The 16,283-nt window shown below is 43.3% G+C and overlaps 1 protein-coding gene across 1 annotated transcript in view; it reads left to right on the top strand.

Annotated features, from left to right (window-relative positions):
* The window catches only part of ass1 (argininosuccinate synthase 1), a 64,063-nt gene extending 54,824 nt beyond the window's left edge, over positions 1-9,239 (top strand). Inside the window, exons 13-15 of the mRNA XM_088940707.1 lie at positions 1,587-1,743; positions 7,770-7,835; positions 8,927-9,239. Coding sequence (XP_088796833.1) covers positions 1,587-1,743; positions 7,770-7,835; positions 8,927-8,975 — 272 coding nt within the window. The 3' untranslated portion in view covers positions 8,976-9,239. The remainder of the gene's footprint in view (positions 1-1,586; positions 1,744-7,769; positions 7,836-8,926) is intronic.
* Positions 9,240-16,283: the final 7,044 nt, after the last annotated feature.

The following is a 16,283-nucleotide window of genomic DNA, read 5'->3' as shown; positions in this document are numbered from 1 at the left end:
CTTGTCCTTTGTGTTTGCGTTTCTGTTCTGTCTTGTGTACTTGTGCCACCCCCTGCAGGGCCAGGGTGTCTATGCACCCAGTGCATAATCTGTTGGACCTTGTGCGCAAAACCAAGGAATTGGCTTCCTCTATTCATGTTTTCTTTTGTAGGTTTCATATACATCCATCATCAGCAGTTAGTATCTGGCGTAGGGACTGGAATGTCTTGTATGTAGTTACTGAGACAACATTTGGGATAATATTCCACAAATCCTAAACATTGAAAGATCCGCTCAAATTTACTTCAGCCTGCATACTCGTCCATTTGTAGATGGTTTCTTATGAAGATAGATTGTAGTCTTCTGTGTGCGGAATGTTATGAGCACATTTTTACACCTGTCTTGAGAGTGTCCCAAAAGCTGCTAAATTCTAAGGTTTATTCCATGCTGAAAGGAGAATATGCACATGTCCTTGATGATATAATTTCAGATTGTTTATAATCAGATTTTATAGCCATATTCCAAAATTCCGAAATAAGGGGATAATTTGGTATTAGATCGCTTTCTCATGGGGCAGATTGCATGGTGATTGTACACCTGTTTTGTCCTAATAATTATTATTAGGAATTCATTTTTAGAAAGCAATTCTCAGGAGTTATAAAACAGTGCATACATCTGTCAGGAGGTTTGTTTAAGACTACAAACTGGCAGCTGAAACGCTAGCGTTTGCATTTTGTGTTTCCTTTTTGAAAGATGTGTGGGGGAAACGACAAATGCTTTGGGAAGTTGGCAATTTCGATTGTTAATCTTTTTTATCAGCAAATAGTCTTGCGAGGAGAACAGAGACAGGCTGTAAAAACAGCTGGCTTTAGAAAGCATTCAAAATGCATAAACTTGCATGTTCTTTCTTTTTTTATCCGGGAGCGTTCTCCTTGCTTTCGTACAAAGAGAAACAGCTTGGTGTGCAGGAGTCAGGTAGCAGGACAGATGTGCTGAGAGAAAGCCCCTCTTTCATGAGCAAGACACTGACAGCCCCAGCTGTCTCCTCGGCCGCGCTGGTAGGGTTACAAAGAGACGTGGGGAGAGGGGAGAAAGAGGAGAGAGAGCTGTACCTGCAACAGGAAACGGGCACCCACATGTGAGACCCTGAGCATATGTGCCTGATTCACTAAGCTGATAAAAGGGGGGTTGGTGCTTAAACTTAAATCTCCCCAGTGAGTCAGATCAACTACTTATTTTGTCACAAAGTGGGTGGGGGGTGGGGGGTGGGCAGTAGTTTGTATAATGAGCTCCCTCTCCCCATGTTAAAGTATCAGATTGCCTTTTTCTACCTTAATTATGATAGTGTGTCCGTGGTATTTCTTTTTTCAGAGTGATAGCTCAGCTCCAGTGTAAAAGTACAGTACATTTACGTGTCTGTCGCAACATTTTTCTGTCCTGGTGTATTTTTTGTGGCTGTTGAAAGATACTTATATCTAATGTGTTTAAGTCGTCTGATGCGTTACTATATGCATTGTGTCACACAAAAGGAATGGTTGCATCACATTTCTTGTTTGTGAACGCCATGCGGTATGTCACTGAGCTGTCTGACCCTACTTTCTCCACAGGGTTCTGGTACAGCCCGGAGTGCGAGTTTGTCTGCCACTGTATCCAGAAGTCCCAGGAGAATGTGGAGGGGAAGGTTCAAGTCTCCGTCCTCAAGGGACAGGTGTACATTCTGGGCCGGGAGTCCCGCAAATCCCTGTACAACGAGGAGCTGGTCAGGTGAGAAGCTGCGCAGCGCTGTCCTCTACCCAGCCCTTAGAATGGCTTGTGAAAAGTCAGGCCGTCGTCATTTTCAGGGGCAGTGACGTACCGGTACAGTGTTACCACCACAGGCAGCACAGTGGCGCAGCGGTTGGCATTGCTGCCTCGCGTGGGGTTCCAATCCTGAGCTGCTGTCTGTGTGGAGTTTGCATGTTCTCCCCGGGTTTTGCGTGCGGGGGTTTCCTCCAACAGTCCTGTCCTGCCCCGTTGCTTGCTGGGATAGGCTCCGGCACACCTGCGACCCTGTATTGAATGCAGCGGTCACAAAATGGATGGATGGGTGGGGGATACAACAGCGAAGCTCCCTGCCCCCAGTGGGAAAGTTCAGTATAGCCCAGGAAGCTGGATCACTGGTGAAAACTCCATCCCGACACGTGCCCCCGGACTGAAATCCCAGCAGTCCTCAGTGCCTCCCTGCCTTCTACTCACCCTGTCCTGGAGAAGTGTTTAATGTGTGAATCAGCAGCCTGAACACCATGGTATGAGATGGGTTGCTGGCCAATGAATGAATTTGAATAAGGCACTAATGTATGACCTGAATATGTCCATATAAAAAAACAAAATGCGTAATGACAGATGTAACGATGTCGAAAGGTGGAATCTGACCATCCCAGTGCTGAAGACCAGGGCATGGAAGCACTGCTTCAGGCTCTTTTTTTTCTCTCACTACGACATATTTCCTGTCCACAACATACAGTATGTACAGTATTCCACCTGTTGTTGTTATTTATTGTGCTTGTAATGCACTGTCTACATTGTGTGGTGTGGTGTGTGGTGCTGGGTGTGTCCCGAGGGATCAGCGCGATTAAGAATTCCAATGTCCGCTTACACCTGGCGATAAACCCCTCTACTCTGCGGAAGTCCCGCAGAAGGAAGGAACTGAAGGCCCCTAGCCTAAACCAATTCTCCCAGCCGCTGGATGTAAGTGGCTCTGCAGATATTGAACACCATAACACTGAGCTCATTCATGCCCCTGCCAGCCCCTGCCCCCGGGCTAACAGTGTAGAGGCCACAGCAAAGCCCCCCTCAGCCCCACAATCCCTCCTCCTTCCCAACGCGAACTCGCAATTAAAAGAAAAGGGCCTGATTGTTTCATGCTTGTTAAGTAGGGAGCTGGAGAGATGAAAGCCTGTCTCACCTCTAGGACACACTGTTTAATGGACTGTTTGACGGCGGGATATCGCTTGCACGGCTGTGCTTTGGGACGCCCTGAGGGTAGAATTTAGGGACAGCAGAGTGGAGGTGAATAATGTGCTGTGAACAATCCTGTTACAATCAAAGGCAAATAATGGCTTCTTGAGGAGGGAAGTGATTTTAGGCACAGTATCCAAATCTCATGCTCATTCACCCTCTCCGTTTCTTCCCACCAGCTGAGAAGGCCTCGATAAATCTTAAAGAGTGTGCCAAATACCATGAGAGATTCACAGAGGCCATAGTGTCTAACGTGTTTAATTTGAACACAGAACAGTAAAGAACGTGCGTTGTCAAACACAAGAAGGATGAGCACTTTGAAAGGGAATTCCTGTGCAAAATATCTAGGTTACATTCAGGACATTTTTCTCCAGCACAGGTTTGTGTTCAGAGGTCTTGCTTTTGTCAGTAATGACCTCTCCTTATTAATCCTCTGCAGTGATGCCACGTCTATCCTTCCTCTTCCTGCCTTCCTGTGTTAGACAAGTATTTACCAGAAGAAAAGGGCAGAATGACCTCCAGCAACTGCTGGCGAAGTGTGTTCATGAACTACAGGTGTGTGCAGGGCACAATGACGGCACACACAACAGATTCCCTGAAACTCTTGACTTCTGTATGTTTGCTCCATGCACAGCTGTAATCATTATGACTTTTCTGATCAATATTGGAAGTATTGCAGTGGCTATTATGAGAGCAAATCCAAGGAGGAAGATTTGACAAAACAGATCAATGACAGCATAGTATTGCGTTAATTCAGCTGCCGCTTGTAACCGTGTGTGATTTCTCTGGGTCTGTCAGGGGGGGAGCCCGACATCAATCAGTCTGTGACTTATTTTGTTTCTGTCCCTTCTTTTCCTGTTTTAACTTCTCGTGCCTGAGAGGGTCGGTAATAAGGCGAACTCTTTTACCATCTTCCCTTGATAACGCGCAACGCTGCGAGAAGGTTTGTCGAGCATGTTCGGAGTTTTCTGGACTCTGAAAGTGGTGGGTTTCAGGCTTACTCCCTGGCGACGCTTTTCATAAGGAAATACAAGTTCGGAAAATGTATATTAGAGAGTGCCCTTATGACGTATTGTGTAGGACATTTAATTCTTTCATTAACGTGTAATAGAAATATCATTACAAGATCATTCAAATCCTTTGCCTCTCATTCTAGATTAAATGTCTCTGCCATTTAACCTTGCTGTCTACAGGACTCCAGTCGTACAGCACAATGCCGATTCACTGAGAACCTCTGCTACACCTTTCTCTTGTTCCTAAATTTCCCTGTTAGCTACCTGTATAAAGCAACCGTAGACGAAGCCTAATTAGACTTAGGCGCTGCTGCAGTTGAGCAAAGTCCCAGCGTTTGATGGTAGCGGAGGACGCAGCTGTGTGTAATATTCAAAGCACAGTTCCGTCGTTTAATCTGAGAGAACAGGAGAATATCATGTATTGAGCCGTTCAGCAAAGACAGATTTACTTTCAGCTTAAATATCGAGCGCCCAAATCTCTCTCCAGCTATCATTTCAGCCAGGCTGGTTCCAGTATCTAAACGCAACGCCTATTCGTTTAAATTACCCTGCTGTTGATTTTTTTTCCTCACCCGCCTACCTGACCCCCCCAGCCCCTTATTAAGCTTCTATAAGTTTTTTTTCCGCCTCAAGGTTAAAATTCAGAATAGACAGCACTGATTTTAGAGGAGGTGGAAATGTCACAGTAATCTGTGTCGCTTTTTCAGCCGGCTCAGTGTGTGTGTGTGTGTTTTTTTTATTATCCACTGAAAAAGTGTTTAATAACAACCCTGTTTTTTTTTCCATCACCATCTAGTACTGCGCGCTAGAAGGGAAATAAGAAGTTGGAGAAGACTAGTGCAGGGAGAGGTCTTATACAGATTGCAACAAGAGATTGCCGAGTTTCCAGATATCGCTACCTCTCCCCTCTTTTTCCCTTCTCTCTCCCCCACCTCCGTCTCGGTCTTTATTTCGACTTCTTTTGATTTCTACGCCACTGCGCCCTAAAGGCTTTGAGTGACGGCGTCACATTAGCAGCCGAGTTGCAGGCGAGAGTTAGCGGAGGGTACAAGTGCTTTGGCGCAGTGGGTAGAAACTACCGTAATTATAGAGAGGAGACACACTGAAGGAGGGAAAGGAGAAGAAGGGGACAGAAAAGCGCCGGTAATGCACAAAAATAAAAGCAGAGTTTCGAGAAAAGGGGGGACTAATATAAAGAGAATGCGAGGCACGAAGGAGAATAATTAGCGTGAATTAATTTCAAACGGTTTTCTAAAAACCCATGTAGTGGAGATTACCCTAAGTGTTGTGTCTGCACCTTCTTCAACACGTACTGGATTCTGTTAACCCCTCAGAGAGCATCTTGCTTCCCCTTTCAGCTTCGGGAGGTGAAAACGCTTTGTTTGAAGAGTCAGTTTTTTTCCGGTCGGTTCCCCTTTGTCGCAGCGACAAAGGGAGTCCAGCTCTTTCCTGAAGGGACTCGGCTTCTAGCAGTTAAGAGCCAGACCCCTTCTCTGGGTGCTCAAGGAGCATAAACGTTTAACCATTTTCTGGTGTGAAAACTGTAATGGGGCCGAGGCAGTACACTTCAGCTGTGAGGCTGTATGTAGCGTGAATATGCTCTTGTTGATAATGCGTGTGACAACATTGCTGACTTGGGCTGCTCTCAAATGTATACGGGACAAGACAGAAAGCTCACCTTTTCATCTTCTATAATAACTGTGCTGTTCCTCCATCTTGAGGAATCCTAGCTTCCCTGGCGTCAGTTTATAATGAGGCAAATCAGCAAAGTGAGCCCACGACTTTCAGGTTAGCGGCAGAGCACAGTTTTTGCAGAAGATGTGTTCTGGTTTCTTCAGAAATGACCAGAAGGACCTGTGTAGTTTTGTGCTACTATTTATTACAGAAAGCTTGGATTGAAAATCCATTTTCAAAGTTTCTCTTCGAAAGCAGCTGATATACACATGCATTATGTATTGTATGCATGGATGTTGGGATGTACTATATTTGTACATGTCTCCTTTGGTGCTGGAAGCAATATTCTTATTTTTTCAATAAAAAAAATATTTTGTTATCAACATTGTTGCCCTAATGAAAATAGCCTACAGATGACTTAAGATTTCTATAGCAATGGCCCACTTCTCTATAGAAATCTGCAAGATTCTAGAGAATTGGAAAATTTCTCCCTTTAGGTTATTCTGATAAAAATTAGATTGTTGTCTATAGAACAAAAACACACTCACATGGTGTACCTAGGCACAATCAATAAAATCTTTACAACCTCAGAAGCACATACTCTAAGCTCAGCTTCCCTATTTGTTATTTATCCATCTATAAACTTTTGACCCTGTGAACATAACAGTTCAGTAACTATTAAAAAGAAAGGTCTTTATGGCTTTCATTTACACATAGTGTATGTCCTTGGAAGTATCTCTTTTTCATTGTTACATAAAATGATTTTAGTTGAAAGTAAATTCTAGTTTCCTTTTCTGCTGCTTGTGTTTCTTCGAGCTGATCAGTTTTGAGGTGGTTTTTGTTTTTACAAAAAATCAAGACACTTAGCGGTTTTTCGTTAGAAATAGGAAACTTGATCGGCTCAAGAAGTTGTAAGAGTTTGAAAAAAGAAAGGAGGGAGATTGCCGTTTCTCAATAGCAAGTTGAAGGGATAAAGTTGTTGATCTACTGTTGCAGAAGAAAAAGGCAGACAGGAAGGAGGAGTGCATAGGGAAATAAAGGTTCAGGGATAAAAAGCTGTCAATTTCTGTTCATTGTATGCACATCAATCGGAGAAAAGAAAACCTTGTGTTGACTGTCTTGCTGTTTACACCTGAAACCTCAATCTGGAGCTCCTTTCAACCAAACAGTACACTCCCAACCGCAAGCGCTCAGACTTTCGTTAATGCTATTCCAATACAAAAGGCCAGAATTACCAAGGTCAATGTGCACCACACTCAGCGGAAAGAGGAACAACACACTTAACATGAAAGGAAAAAAAATAGTCACAAACAACGTCAATGGAAAATTCCACACCAAAAACAGAGTGCTTAAGTTGAAGGTTCTTAGTTTCAAACATTAAAAAGCTTGATTTTTTTTTCTTTACATAATAAATGCAGGAAAGTACAAATGAGTTTAAAATCCTAATATAGATCTATCCTCCCTGTCATGTTAAAATGATGACACGTGCTACATTGGGGTTTTTTTTTTCCCAGGTGGAAACCAGTTAATTAAAGGCACAACCTTGACTCTTTAATGTTGGTATAACTTGGAAGTTTGGGTAGCAAACAGGGTTGGTGCTTCATTTCTTTTTTTTTTGTTTCTCTTGAAAAATATAAAACATTTAAAGCAACAGAAGAGCTGGGAGATGTGAAGCTTTCATTTGTCATCGGCGGTGTTCGTCGCTGTTATATAAGCACTTCAGATTTTATTGCACTGTAACAGCAAACGAAAGCCCATTTAACGCTGCTAATGGTCAGGTAATTAACTTGGAGTAGTGTATAAAAGTACCGCTCGGAGGTACATTAAAAAAAATATTGTAAGTAGTGCAAGTAAGAATATTTCAAGGGAGTGTCATTGTCACAGGGGATGATGCAGCAGAGTCTGCATCTGGTTTGAAAACACCTTTGGTTCAATTTCTTTCTTGTTTTTTGCTAATGTGCTGTTTCCTAGAGGTCATAACAAGTGGCTGATTGAAAGGTCCCTTTGCATTATGCTGGATGGCCCACAGACTGGCCAGTTGTCAGCTGTTTTTGCCAGAATCGTGATATTAATATTAGCCTGTTCGGCGTTTTCTTTTCTCCTCAGCATGGATGTGCAAGGAGACTACGATCCCTGCGACGCATCCGGCTTCATCAAGATCAATGCTGTCAGGTCAGTGACTCCCAGACCAGAGCTCATCAGGCCTCTCTGTCTGAGACACGCGTTCCCAGCAAGGGAGCGACACAAGCCAGGGGTAGAAACCCGCAACCCCACTCACCCTCCTTCAGGACTCAGCTTTTGATAGCAGGAGCCTGTGGAGGCCCACAGTAAATGACATGGGTAATCCTACGTGTGCTGAGGCAGGTGATGATAGAAAAAGGATAGGTTTGCTTAAGGAGAGCTGTTTTCCTCTTGCTTTCCATTGAGACCCGCAGTTATGTCTGACTGCAGAGAAAAAACGTTTTGAGAAATAGGAACTGTCCCTGGATTTAAATACGTCTTAAAGGTTTTGGAAAGACTCGCTTCAGAGTTTTGATGTCAAACCCTATTCAGTTGCCTTTGTGCTGATGTAAGACTTGCTAAAATTTTAAAACCTTGATACACAGTGATAGAAAGGCGATTGGATTGTTTCTTTATCCGGAGTAAGCACATTCAGTTCTCCAGACATGAGTCACTGGTCGCTCAGGCTACGTTCAACGATGTCCATCGTGAAAAAGATTGTACTGTCATGGAGAAACTGTGCTGTTTAAAAATATCATCTCAGGGTTGTCTCGGGGGGGAAAAAACACTTGCAGAGTTTATTTGTCCGCTGTTTAAATTGGTAAAAAAATGACACATTTTACATTTTAAAGTGAGCAAAACAGTAAATATAAAACTAAGAAATATGTGAATTACGTCTCGTGTTGAGCTATCAATTATAAGCGCCCTCTGTTTTTAAGGATAGATATTTTTCCTTTCGAATGCTGAAAGCAAGTTTTCTATTCATTATCGGCATACGGTAGCCCTGTCTGTGCTCCTGTACTCTGTACTGGGCAGAGCTGTCCTGTGGGCTCCACATGAACCAGTCGAATGGGAGGACACCCTGTCAGAGTGGCGCAGTGCAACCGCTGGAGAACGGGATGGTGCTTCCAGGGGCGGATCTTAGCAGAGACTTAGGTCGCAACATGCAAGGTGCAAATGAAGAATTTAAAAACGGCGAAACCAGCCTTAATTCATGGAGTCATTATATTCCTTTTTTTTTCTTCTTCTCGTCTGATTTTCAGGCTGAAAGAATACCATCGATTGCTGAGCCAGGCCGACTCCCAGCACTGAAAAGTGACAGAAATTGCGGAACATCTGCCGCTGCTGCCTGCCCTGTTCCATTTTTCCTTTCCCCTGCCTTGTGTTCTGTAGCTCCGCCGCTAATTGTGCTCGATCTAATTCAAGATTGAAATTACTCACGCAGCCTGTACCATTGATCCTCGGGGGTCCTTGGCGATCGAATTGTTGTGTGCAAAGTGGTGAGTGTGTGTACGTGGGGGGGGGGGGTTCAATTAGTGTTTTCAGGAATAAGGAAGAATAAAACATTCGGCAATGTCATTTTGTGCCTTTTGTTCGAGACATTTGCTTAAAAAGCTCCCTGGTTTGCTGCCCATTGTGTGGCGAGAGAAGTTTAAGTGAATCTGAAGGACAAACACCCATCAGTCCAGGAAAGAGGGGGCTTTCATTTGACTATTTTTTTTTCTCAGGGAGAGGAAGAGAAACCGTTCCAGGTACCTGCAGCTCTTGCCAAAAGCATGATGTTTTTTTGGAAGTCACCAGAACTCCTGTTTTGACAGGACCCACTTTGTGTTTCAGTGAATGGTGAGGGAGATGTCTTGGGCATTTGTAAAAAAAAAATGTTTTCCAACATACCATTGGTAGGGAATCATTTTTCACCTCATAAGCATGGCATATTGGTTTAAGATTGGCTTTTCAGGTATTTGCCAGGCTTGACAATTGGCAGGTCAAATCACCCCATCATCTGTACCCTGCACTTCCTAATGAGGGTTTACAACACTTATGGAGTAGTCAAAGGCACTCAAATGTAACCCATTCAACCATGAAGGCTCAATTAATCAAAAACATTTAATCAATGTCCAAAATCTGTGCCTCACTTCCCCAAGTCATACTTGCATTGCATGATGTTTTTTATATGCTTATCATATATTTTATTTCTGACATCATGTATGATACATTGTAATATAAATATCAGTGTATAAGATAATTGAAGGAGGCTTTTGTAGTTATGAGAGGTTCATGTTTCATTCTCACTTCTATTGATTCTTCTGTTATAGATCTCCTAAGGTCACGTTGCTTCTACAGACAAGTCTTACGCAGAAAAAGATGAGCATTTTTTCTTGGTTTGTTTCTTAATTCGATTTTAATTCAGTGGAAATAAGCGGTGCTTTTGTTGTTTTATATTCCATAAAGATATAAGGATAACAGCATTTCAAATGCCTGTGTTTCTTAAACTGACCCTGAATATACATGAATCATTGAAAGAGGAAAGATTCCTTTGCATGCAACAATATGGAAGAAGATTGTTTTTCTATGCCTTAGCATTGTGATATATTGCTTAGCTGGCCTTGGATTAGGCTTGGTGCATATAAAGCAGGCTTTTTGATAACAAACACAGAGTGGGTCAGTTAGTCTTGAATGTAACCAGCACAGACAACTGCTTACATTTCTCAAAGGTCTGTATCTTAAGAGTTCTTCTCATTTTAACTGAGATTTGTCAATTATCAACTATCCTTGGAAATGTTTAAGTTGACCAATTAAGCCCATAAGAACATAAGCAGTGTCACGACCATTCAGTTCAGCTTGTTTGTTTGGTTGTTAGTAGCTCAATGATCCAAGAATTCCTTTGAGAGGTTCTTAAAGGATGCCATTGAACCAGCAGCTTCAACACGGAGGGTATTATTGCAGATCCCTGTGATGTTCTATGTAAAGTAGTGTGTCCACAGTTTTCTGGCCTGAATGAAAACCTCATTCTAAACCTGCTTTCCTCACATATCCTTGAGTCCATGTATTGCCACTGATCTCGAAGAAGACAAAGCAGCATCAGCACCAGAAACCACCCAAATGGATACAGCGCCTGAATCTGCATTCTTAAGTAAATTGTTTGGTATTGTAACCAAGCTCTGTGCTGTGGCTGGAACTAACCCTCAACTGAAAGATTTCAAAGATATTAAGAAATCTGTTGATTTGATTACGTCATACCTCAAGGACCATATCTTAAAAGGGGGAGTTGGAATAGAGTTACTCAGAACTGCAGAGTTGTTGAGCAGGGGCTTAAAAATAGTGGGATCAAAAGCCGATAGAAATGTTCCCATAGCCATAGAGTTGGTTATTATTCAAAGAACTAATTGCGCAGATAACGGAGTCCATTTTCCAAATAAATAATTAGTATGACATATATAGGATAAGTATTGTTTTATTACAGTCAAATGTGAATCTTATGCATTAATCAAAAGAAAATGTGTCCATCACTGATTCCACCTGTCTTTCTGGGACATTCAAGCAAGTCAGGCCAGGAAAGTTGTTCTCTCATAGTCATTGTGACAGGAGGGTCACAGCCAATCCTGGGAAGCACTGGGCAAAAGGCAGGATATCCCTCTGGCAGGACACTAGTCCATTGAAGGGCACACACAGACACACAATCACACCAGAGACACTTTGCAAAAGCCAGTTAACCTACCAGCAATCCATCTTTAGACTGTGGAGGAAACTGGACCACCCAGGGCAAACCTACATGAGCACAGGGAGAACATACAAACTCCAGGCAGCTAGCACCCCAGCACCAGAGTTGAACCCAGGACCCTGGTGCTGCAAAGCAGCCATGCTCACCACAGGGCTACAGTGCCTCATGCCTCTCATTGTCACTATTATAACATGATTCAGGAACGTCTCACACTGAACAGACAAAGCTGTAGCTCAGATAAGAGAAACTGAAAGATTTACTCAACCTCCATTGTTGATACAAATCAGTGTAGAACCCTGTAGTTCTTCCTAACCGCAGTGAAGTCGGGAAATAGACTTGCATTTGTAAAAGGACAAATAGCGCTTTTTCTAACCAACCCCAATGTTATTCCAAGATGCAGAGGTGAACACGTTGTATCATAGCTTTCATCTTATGTTCTAACATTCACCAGCTTCTTTTCATTTGATGATTGTTACCCCAAGGAGCAGTACATTCTGAGCCTTCCTACCAGTAGGCTGACTCTCCAATGCTTCCTTGACATTGGCATACTAGGTATTGGGAATTAGACAAGTTGTTTATCAGCTTTAGTGCAAAATACCGTAACGAAAGTGGTCTCTAAACTGTGCTTGTACCGTTGACTAACTGAGTAGTGAATAGTATGACCTTCTCCCTCCACAAAGACAGGGACCCAGGCTACATTTTGAGCTCTATTCCACAGGTCATAAGTTCAAGACCTCTACAAACTGGCGGTATGGTCTGAGATTCACACATTCAAGAGGTTCTGCTGACTGAATGTGGTAAATGTCAGTAACCTGTCCTTCAACTCCGGGGCTCTGCAAGCCAATTTCCGGTAAGACTTTAGGACCTTTCCCATCACTCCTGGCCATCCCGGACGTGAGTTCTCCTGTCTGCTCTGCCAGACCAACAGCACGTGTGCTTACTCATGTGGTGATGATCATATGCTTGAAAGGGGAAGGCTAGGTGGTTGTCACAGCAATAGCTCCCTGAAATAGCATTATTTACTATGTCTCTGATTTAAAATGGGGGTTTCTTTGTGGGCTCCAGGCTGAGCTGCTGGGGGGGATATCATTCCTACAAAGAGTGTTCTGAATCAAAGCAGCTTAGGTATACCAAAGCAGCAATAGGCTACCCATGCATTAGTCCGGTTACATTGTACTACTTCTACAGTAGTGATGCGCCTCTTGTATCATGATGACTGAAACTGAGCACAACGTTCCAGGTGAGGTCTATGGACTGAAATGTGGAATCAGCATTTCTTCCCATGTTGTAATGAGTATCAACCTTCACCCTCTGTGCTAGGCAAGGCTGAGCTACCAGGCCCTGCTGTATTCTTGTCCTGTGCTCTTTCCTGACACAACACACATCACCTCCATGTGGAAACCACACAGTTTAATATGGTGGGGTTTTGAACATGTCCTGGTGGCCTGGCAATTCACAAAAACAGTTCAGCTAAGGGACTGTCAATTCCCAGGGCATAGATGGATATAAATGGATATAGAAGAGCATAGACAGATTCTTACGACCTTCCCTAGGCAGAGTGAGCCCCAAATCAGAATCCTGTTGAAAACTCTTCAGCCTAGTACAACGATATCTATGATGTGGTTCATGCTATCATCGTCATAGCCTTGACTGGAAGGGATGGGACTGGGCTGCAAATATTTCAGTTCACACTGCTTGCCCACGATTCTGGCCAGTGAGAAACAACACAGTTGGCATCAGACTTCCGTTCATCAATTTTCTAATGCCCTTGTCTAAGGAAGCAGGCAGCATCAGACATACAATATTATAGTTAAACAATTCTAGCTAAGATATCCTTAATTGAATATTTTCATGGCTCAGAAACACTTCAAGGATGTACATTAGATTGTTTAATCAGAGTCTCTGATTGTAAGAAGGCAGACTGATGAATGCAGCTGTATCACAGTCATTGTGATACGAGATATTCATTCCTCTTTCCCGCTGAAGCTGCAAGAAGAGAGGAAACAGGAGAGTTTATAGGTAAGTCCGTCAAAGGTTTAAATTCCAGTGCACTCCTTTGTTATTTTTAACTTTGTGTTCACTGTATTTTTAAAATCCCAAAGGCAGGACAGAGTTTACTCATGTCATGTCTGTGTTCAGCAGACAAAGATTGGAACAGGCTAAAGTAGAATTTAAAATAATATAGGCTCCTTATTCAGAATGCTTTAAACAGTGGAATTAACACTTGGCAGGATGTTCTCTTTATTGGTTTAAGACTACGTCAGTTTTATAACTGTTTTTATTGTTTTTGATGTTGTTACTCTGATATTATTTTTTGTGCATTATTATTATTTAATATTCTAATAATTATTATGCTCACTCTGGTATTATGGTGTTATAAATGACGCTGGTGTGAGCATCTTCACCAGGTCCCTTCTCGAGAATTGGAGCGCCTTCTAAACCGGCCGATTGTGGTTAAGCGAAAGCTTTCATTTATCGATTGCTATTCCGCGTTAGCAAATGGGTTTTGGAACAAATCATAGCCTCCGGGCTTAAATAAAGTGAGCCCCCACTGAAGTCAAAATTTAATTTTATTTTTTTCCCTCGATTGAGGTAACTGCCCCGGGTCTGGAGGGGAAGCAATAAAATCAGATTTGGGGCATTTCGGCATACGTGCAGCAACAGCCAATACATGCAGGACATTGGGACTTTAAACAACACTGGAGGAAGCGGTTCTGAGAGTGGAAGCGGCACTGTATGAGTAAATGGCCCCAGGAGAGGTGCAAGACGTCAGTTGATTAGGACGGGGTCTGCTGTTGGCACTGCCTTCTTCTTCCAGATGTATTGTCCCAGGGCCAACGGCTTGAGACCCCTCCTGGGGTGGGCGCAGGGCTCCGCAGGGCTCGTGTTTAACCCCAGTTGTGCCAGTCGATTGATTTGTACTCGCGTAGGACTGCAGGCTGATAGGGAGCTGGGGGTGGGGTGGTGGGGGGTCATGGCCGGTCGATAGGCAATCTACTGCAAGTCCTAGCGGAAGTGATGGGACTATTTGAGAGATTAAATGGCTCCTCTCTAGTGGAAAGAAAGGCTAATCTGGTGCAGATGTGCCTGGGCTCAGCAGGTGTGCGGTGATCTCACAGCTCCCATGGGCAGCAGTGTGGGGATGGGGAGCTGTTGATTTTTGGTGGTGGTGGTGGTGGTGGTGGTAGGGAGGCAGAGAGGATCTGACAGCTTGAACCTTCAAGGATGTTTTCAGGAGCTCCTCTCTCCCAGGTTCTGTGAATCTGGAGCTTCTCCTTCCTCCCAGCCCTCTCCAAGAGCCACGACCATGCAGACTGTGCATTTATTACGGGGGTTGAGAGGTCCCGTAAATAAGATTTGTCCGAATTAAAAGGGTGAGGAGAGGGAGGCAAATCCGACTCTGATGGAGAAGCAGCGGTGTTGGAAAATAGCAAATATCAAGTGCTGCTTCTGTGTAAAGGCTTTTAAAGAAAAGGAAAAAATAATATAATGGTTTTAGTGAGGTGATGGTGTGAAATGGGTGCATTCACAGATACTGTCTATAAAAGCGTCGAAACGGGAGAAAAGCCTTTAGGCTCATTTATCTTGCAAGATTGGCAGCAAATAACTAAAATGAAAATTTCATCCAGCTCTTTCTTGAAGGATTCCTGGGTGCCGCCTTCACTAATGCGACTGCCTGGCTTGATCCGGGATTCCAAAATCCTGTGTGTAGAGTTCCTCCATTTCTTCTTCCTTAAAAATAAACTGATTTAAGCTTCTGCTCATGTCTGTTGGTGCCATCAACTGTGTCAAGCTGCGGAACAAAGTTTTGAACTGGCTTTGTTTAATTTTTCTCGCTGTGCACGCATGTATCGTTGGTGTATCCCAGAACTCAGCTACTACTGTGTTCACTGTCCATAGCTGAAAACAGTATGGTATACCCCCTGAGAGCCAGTGAACCTTGCTCTTTCTAGTCATCAAAATATACTGTATGAGCTTTAAAGCATAATACAGCAGCAGAGTACAACTAATCACATCTATTGATTATGCTAACGACATTTTGCATTGTCAGAGATGCAGCAGTGGTGGAGATCTTTTCTACCTCTATATGTACTTGTATATGGTATGTTTTCCCCGTACTTATTGTCAAAAAGGCAGCTGTGCACGGTTGATTTGAAAGCTTCAGAGCCTTATATTGAAGGAAACAGCCTCTACTCAAGCTGCAAAGTCACAGTGTTCTGCCCTGCTTTGCTCAACATTTACTGTATGCTTCATCTTTATTTAATGTGGGTGTGGAGGATTGCTCTTTCATTAAGCTAATTGTGCTGGAGAACGCCCTCAGCAAGTACCGGAACATTTATTCGGTTGAGTGTATGAGAAAACGGCTCGATTTTGTTTCTTTTCAAATGATTTCCCGCCAATCTGCAAAGGACGAAGTACTGTATAAGGAATGAAGAGAAAGCTAGAACACCATGGCTCGGCCGTTGGAGTTCACTAACCACGGACTTCAGTCAGCTACAACAGCAACGTTCTCAGCATTTGCTTCTACACTAGACTCATAACTTTTCGTACCTGTCTAGAACACATTGGCTATGTTTGTACAACCAGGGAGAAGGCTGAAAGAGACTGCCTTGGAATTAAACCAGTAGCCTCAAAGCACCCTGCTGATGTTAATTCACAACTGTAGATCATCCCAGGCTGTTCAATTACACTGCAACCATTCTGGTTGGAAATATATATGCAGCAGGCTTGTGATAATCAGATCGGCTCAGGAGCCAAAAGAATTGCTTCTGAAAAATTGAACGCTCAGATTAGCCACTGAGGCTGAACAGCAGCTGACTGCCACCTGCACAGGAAAGAGCTGGAGAACCCAGAGAACAATCGTTTACAGAAAGGGGGCAAATCTTCTGCATGAACTA

The sequence above is a fragment of the Atractosteus spatula genome, chromosome 23 (assembly GCF_055471065.1).
Source record: "Atractosteus spatula isolate fAtrSpa1 chromosome 23, fAtrSpa1.hap1, whole genome shotgun sequence".
In the NCBI taxonomy this organism is placed as follows: Eukaryota; Metazoa; Chordata; class Actinopteri; order Semionotiformes; family Lepisosteidae; genus Atractosteus; species Atractosteus spatula.
This window is presented reverse-complemented; position numbering and strand designations above follow the sequence as displayed.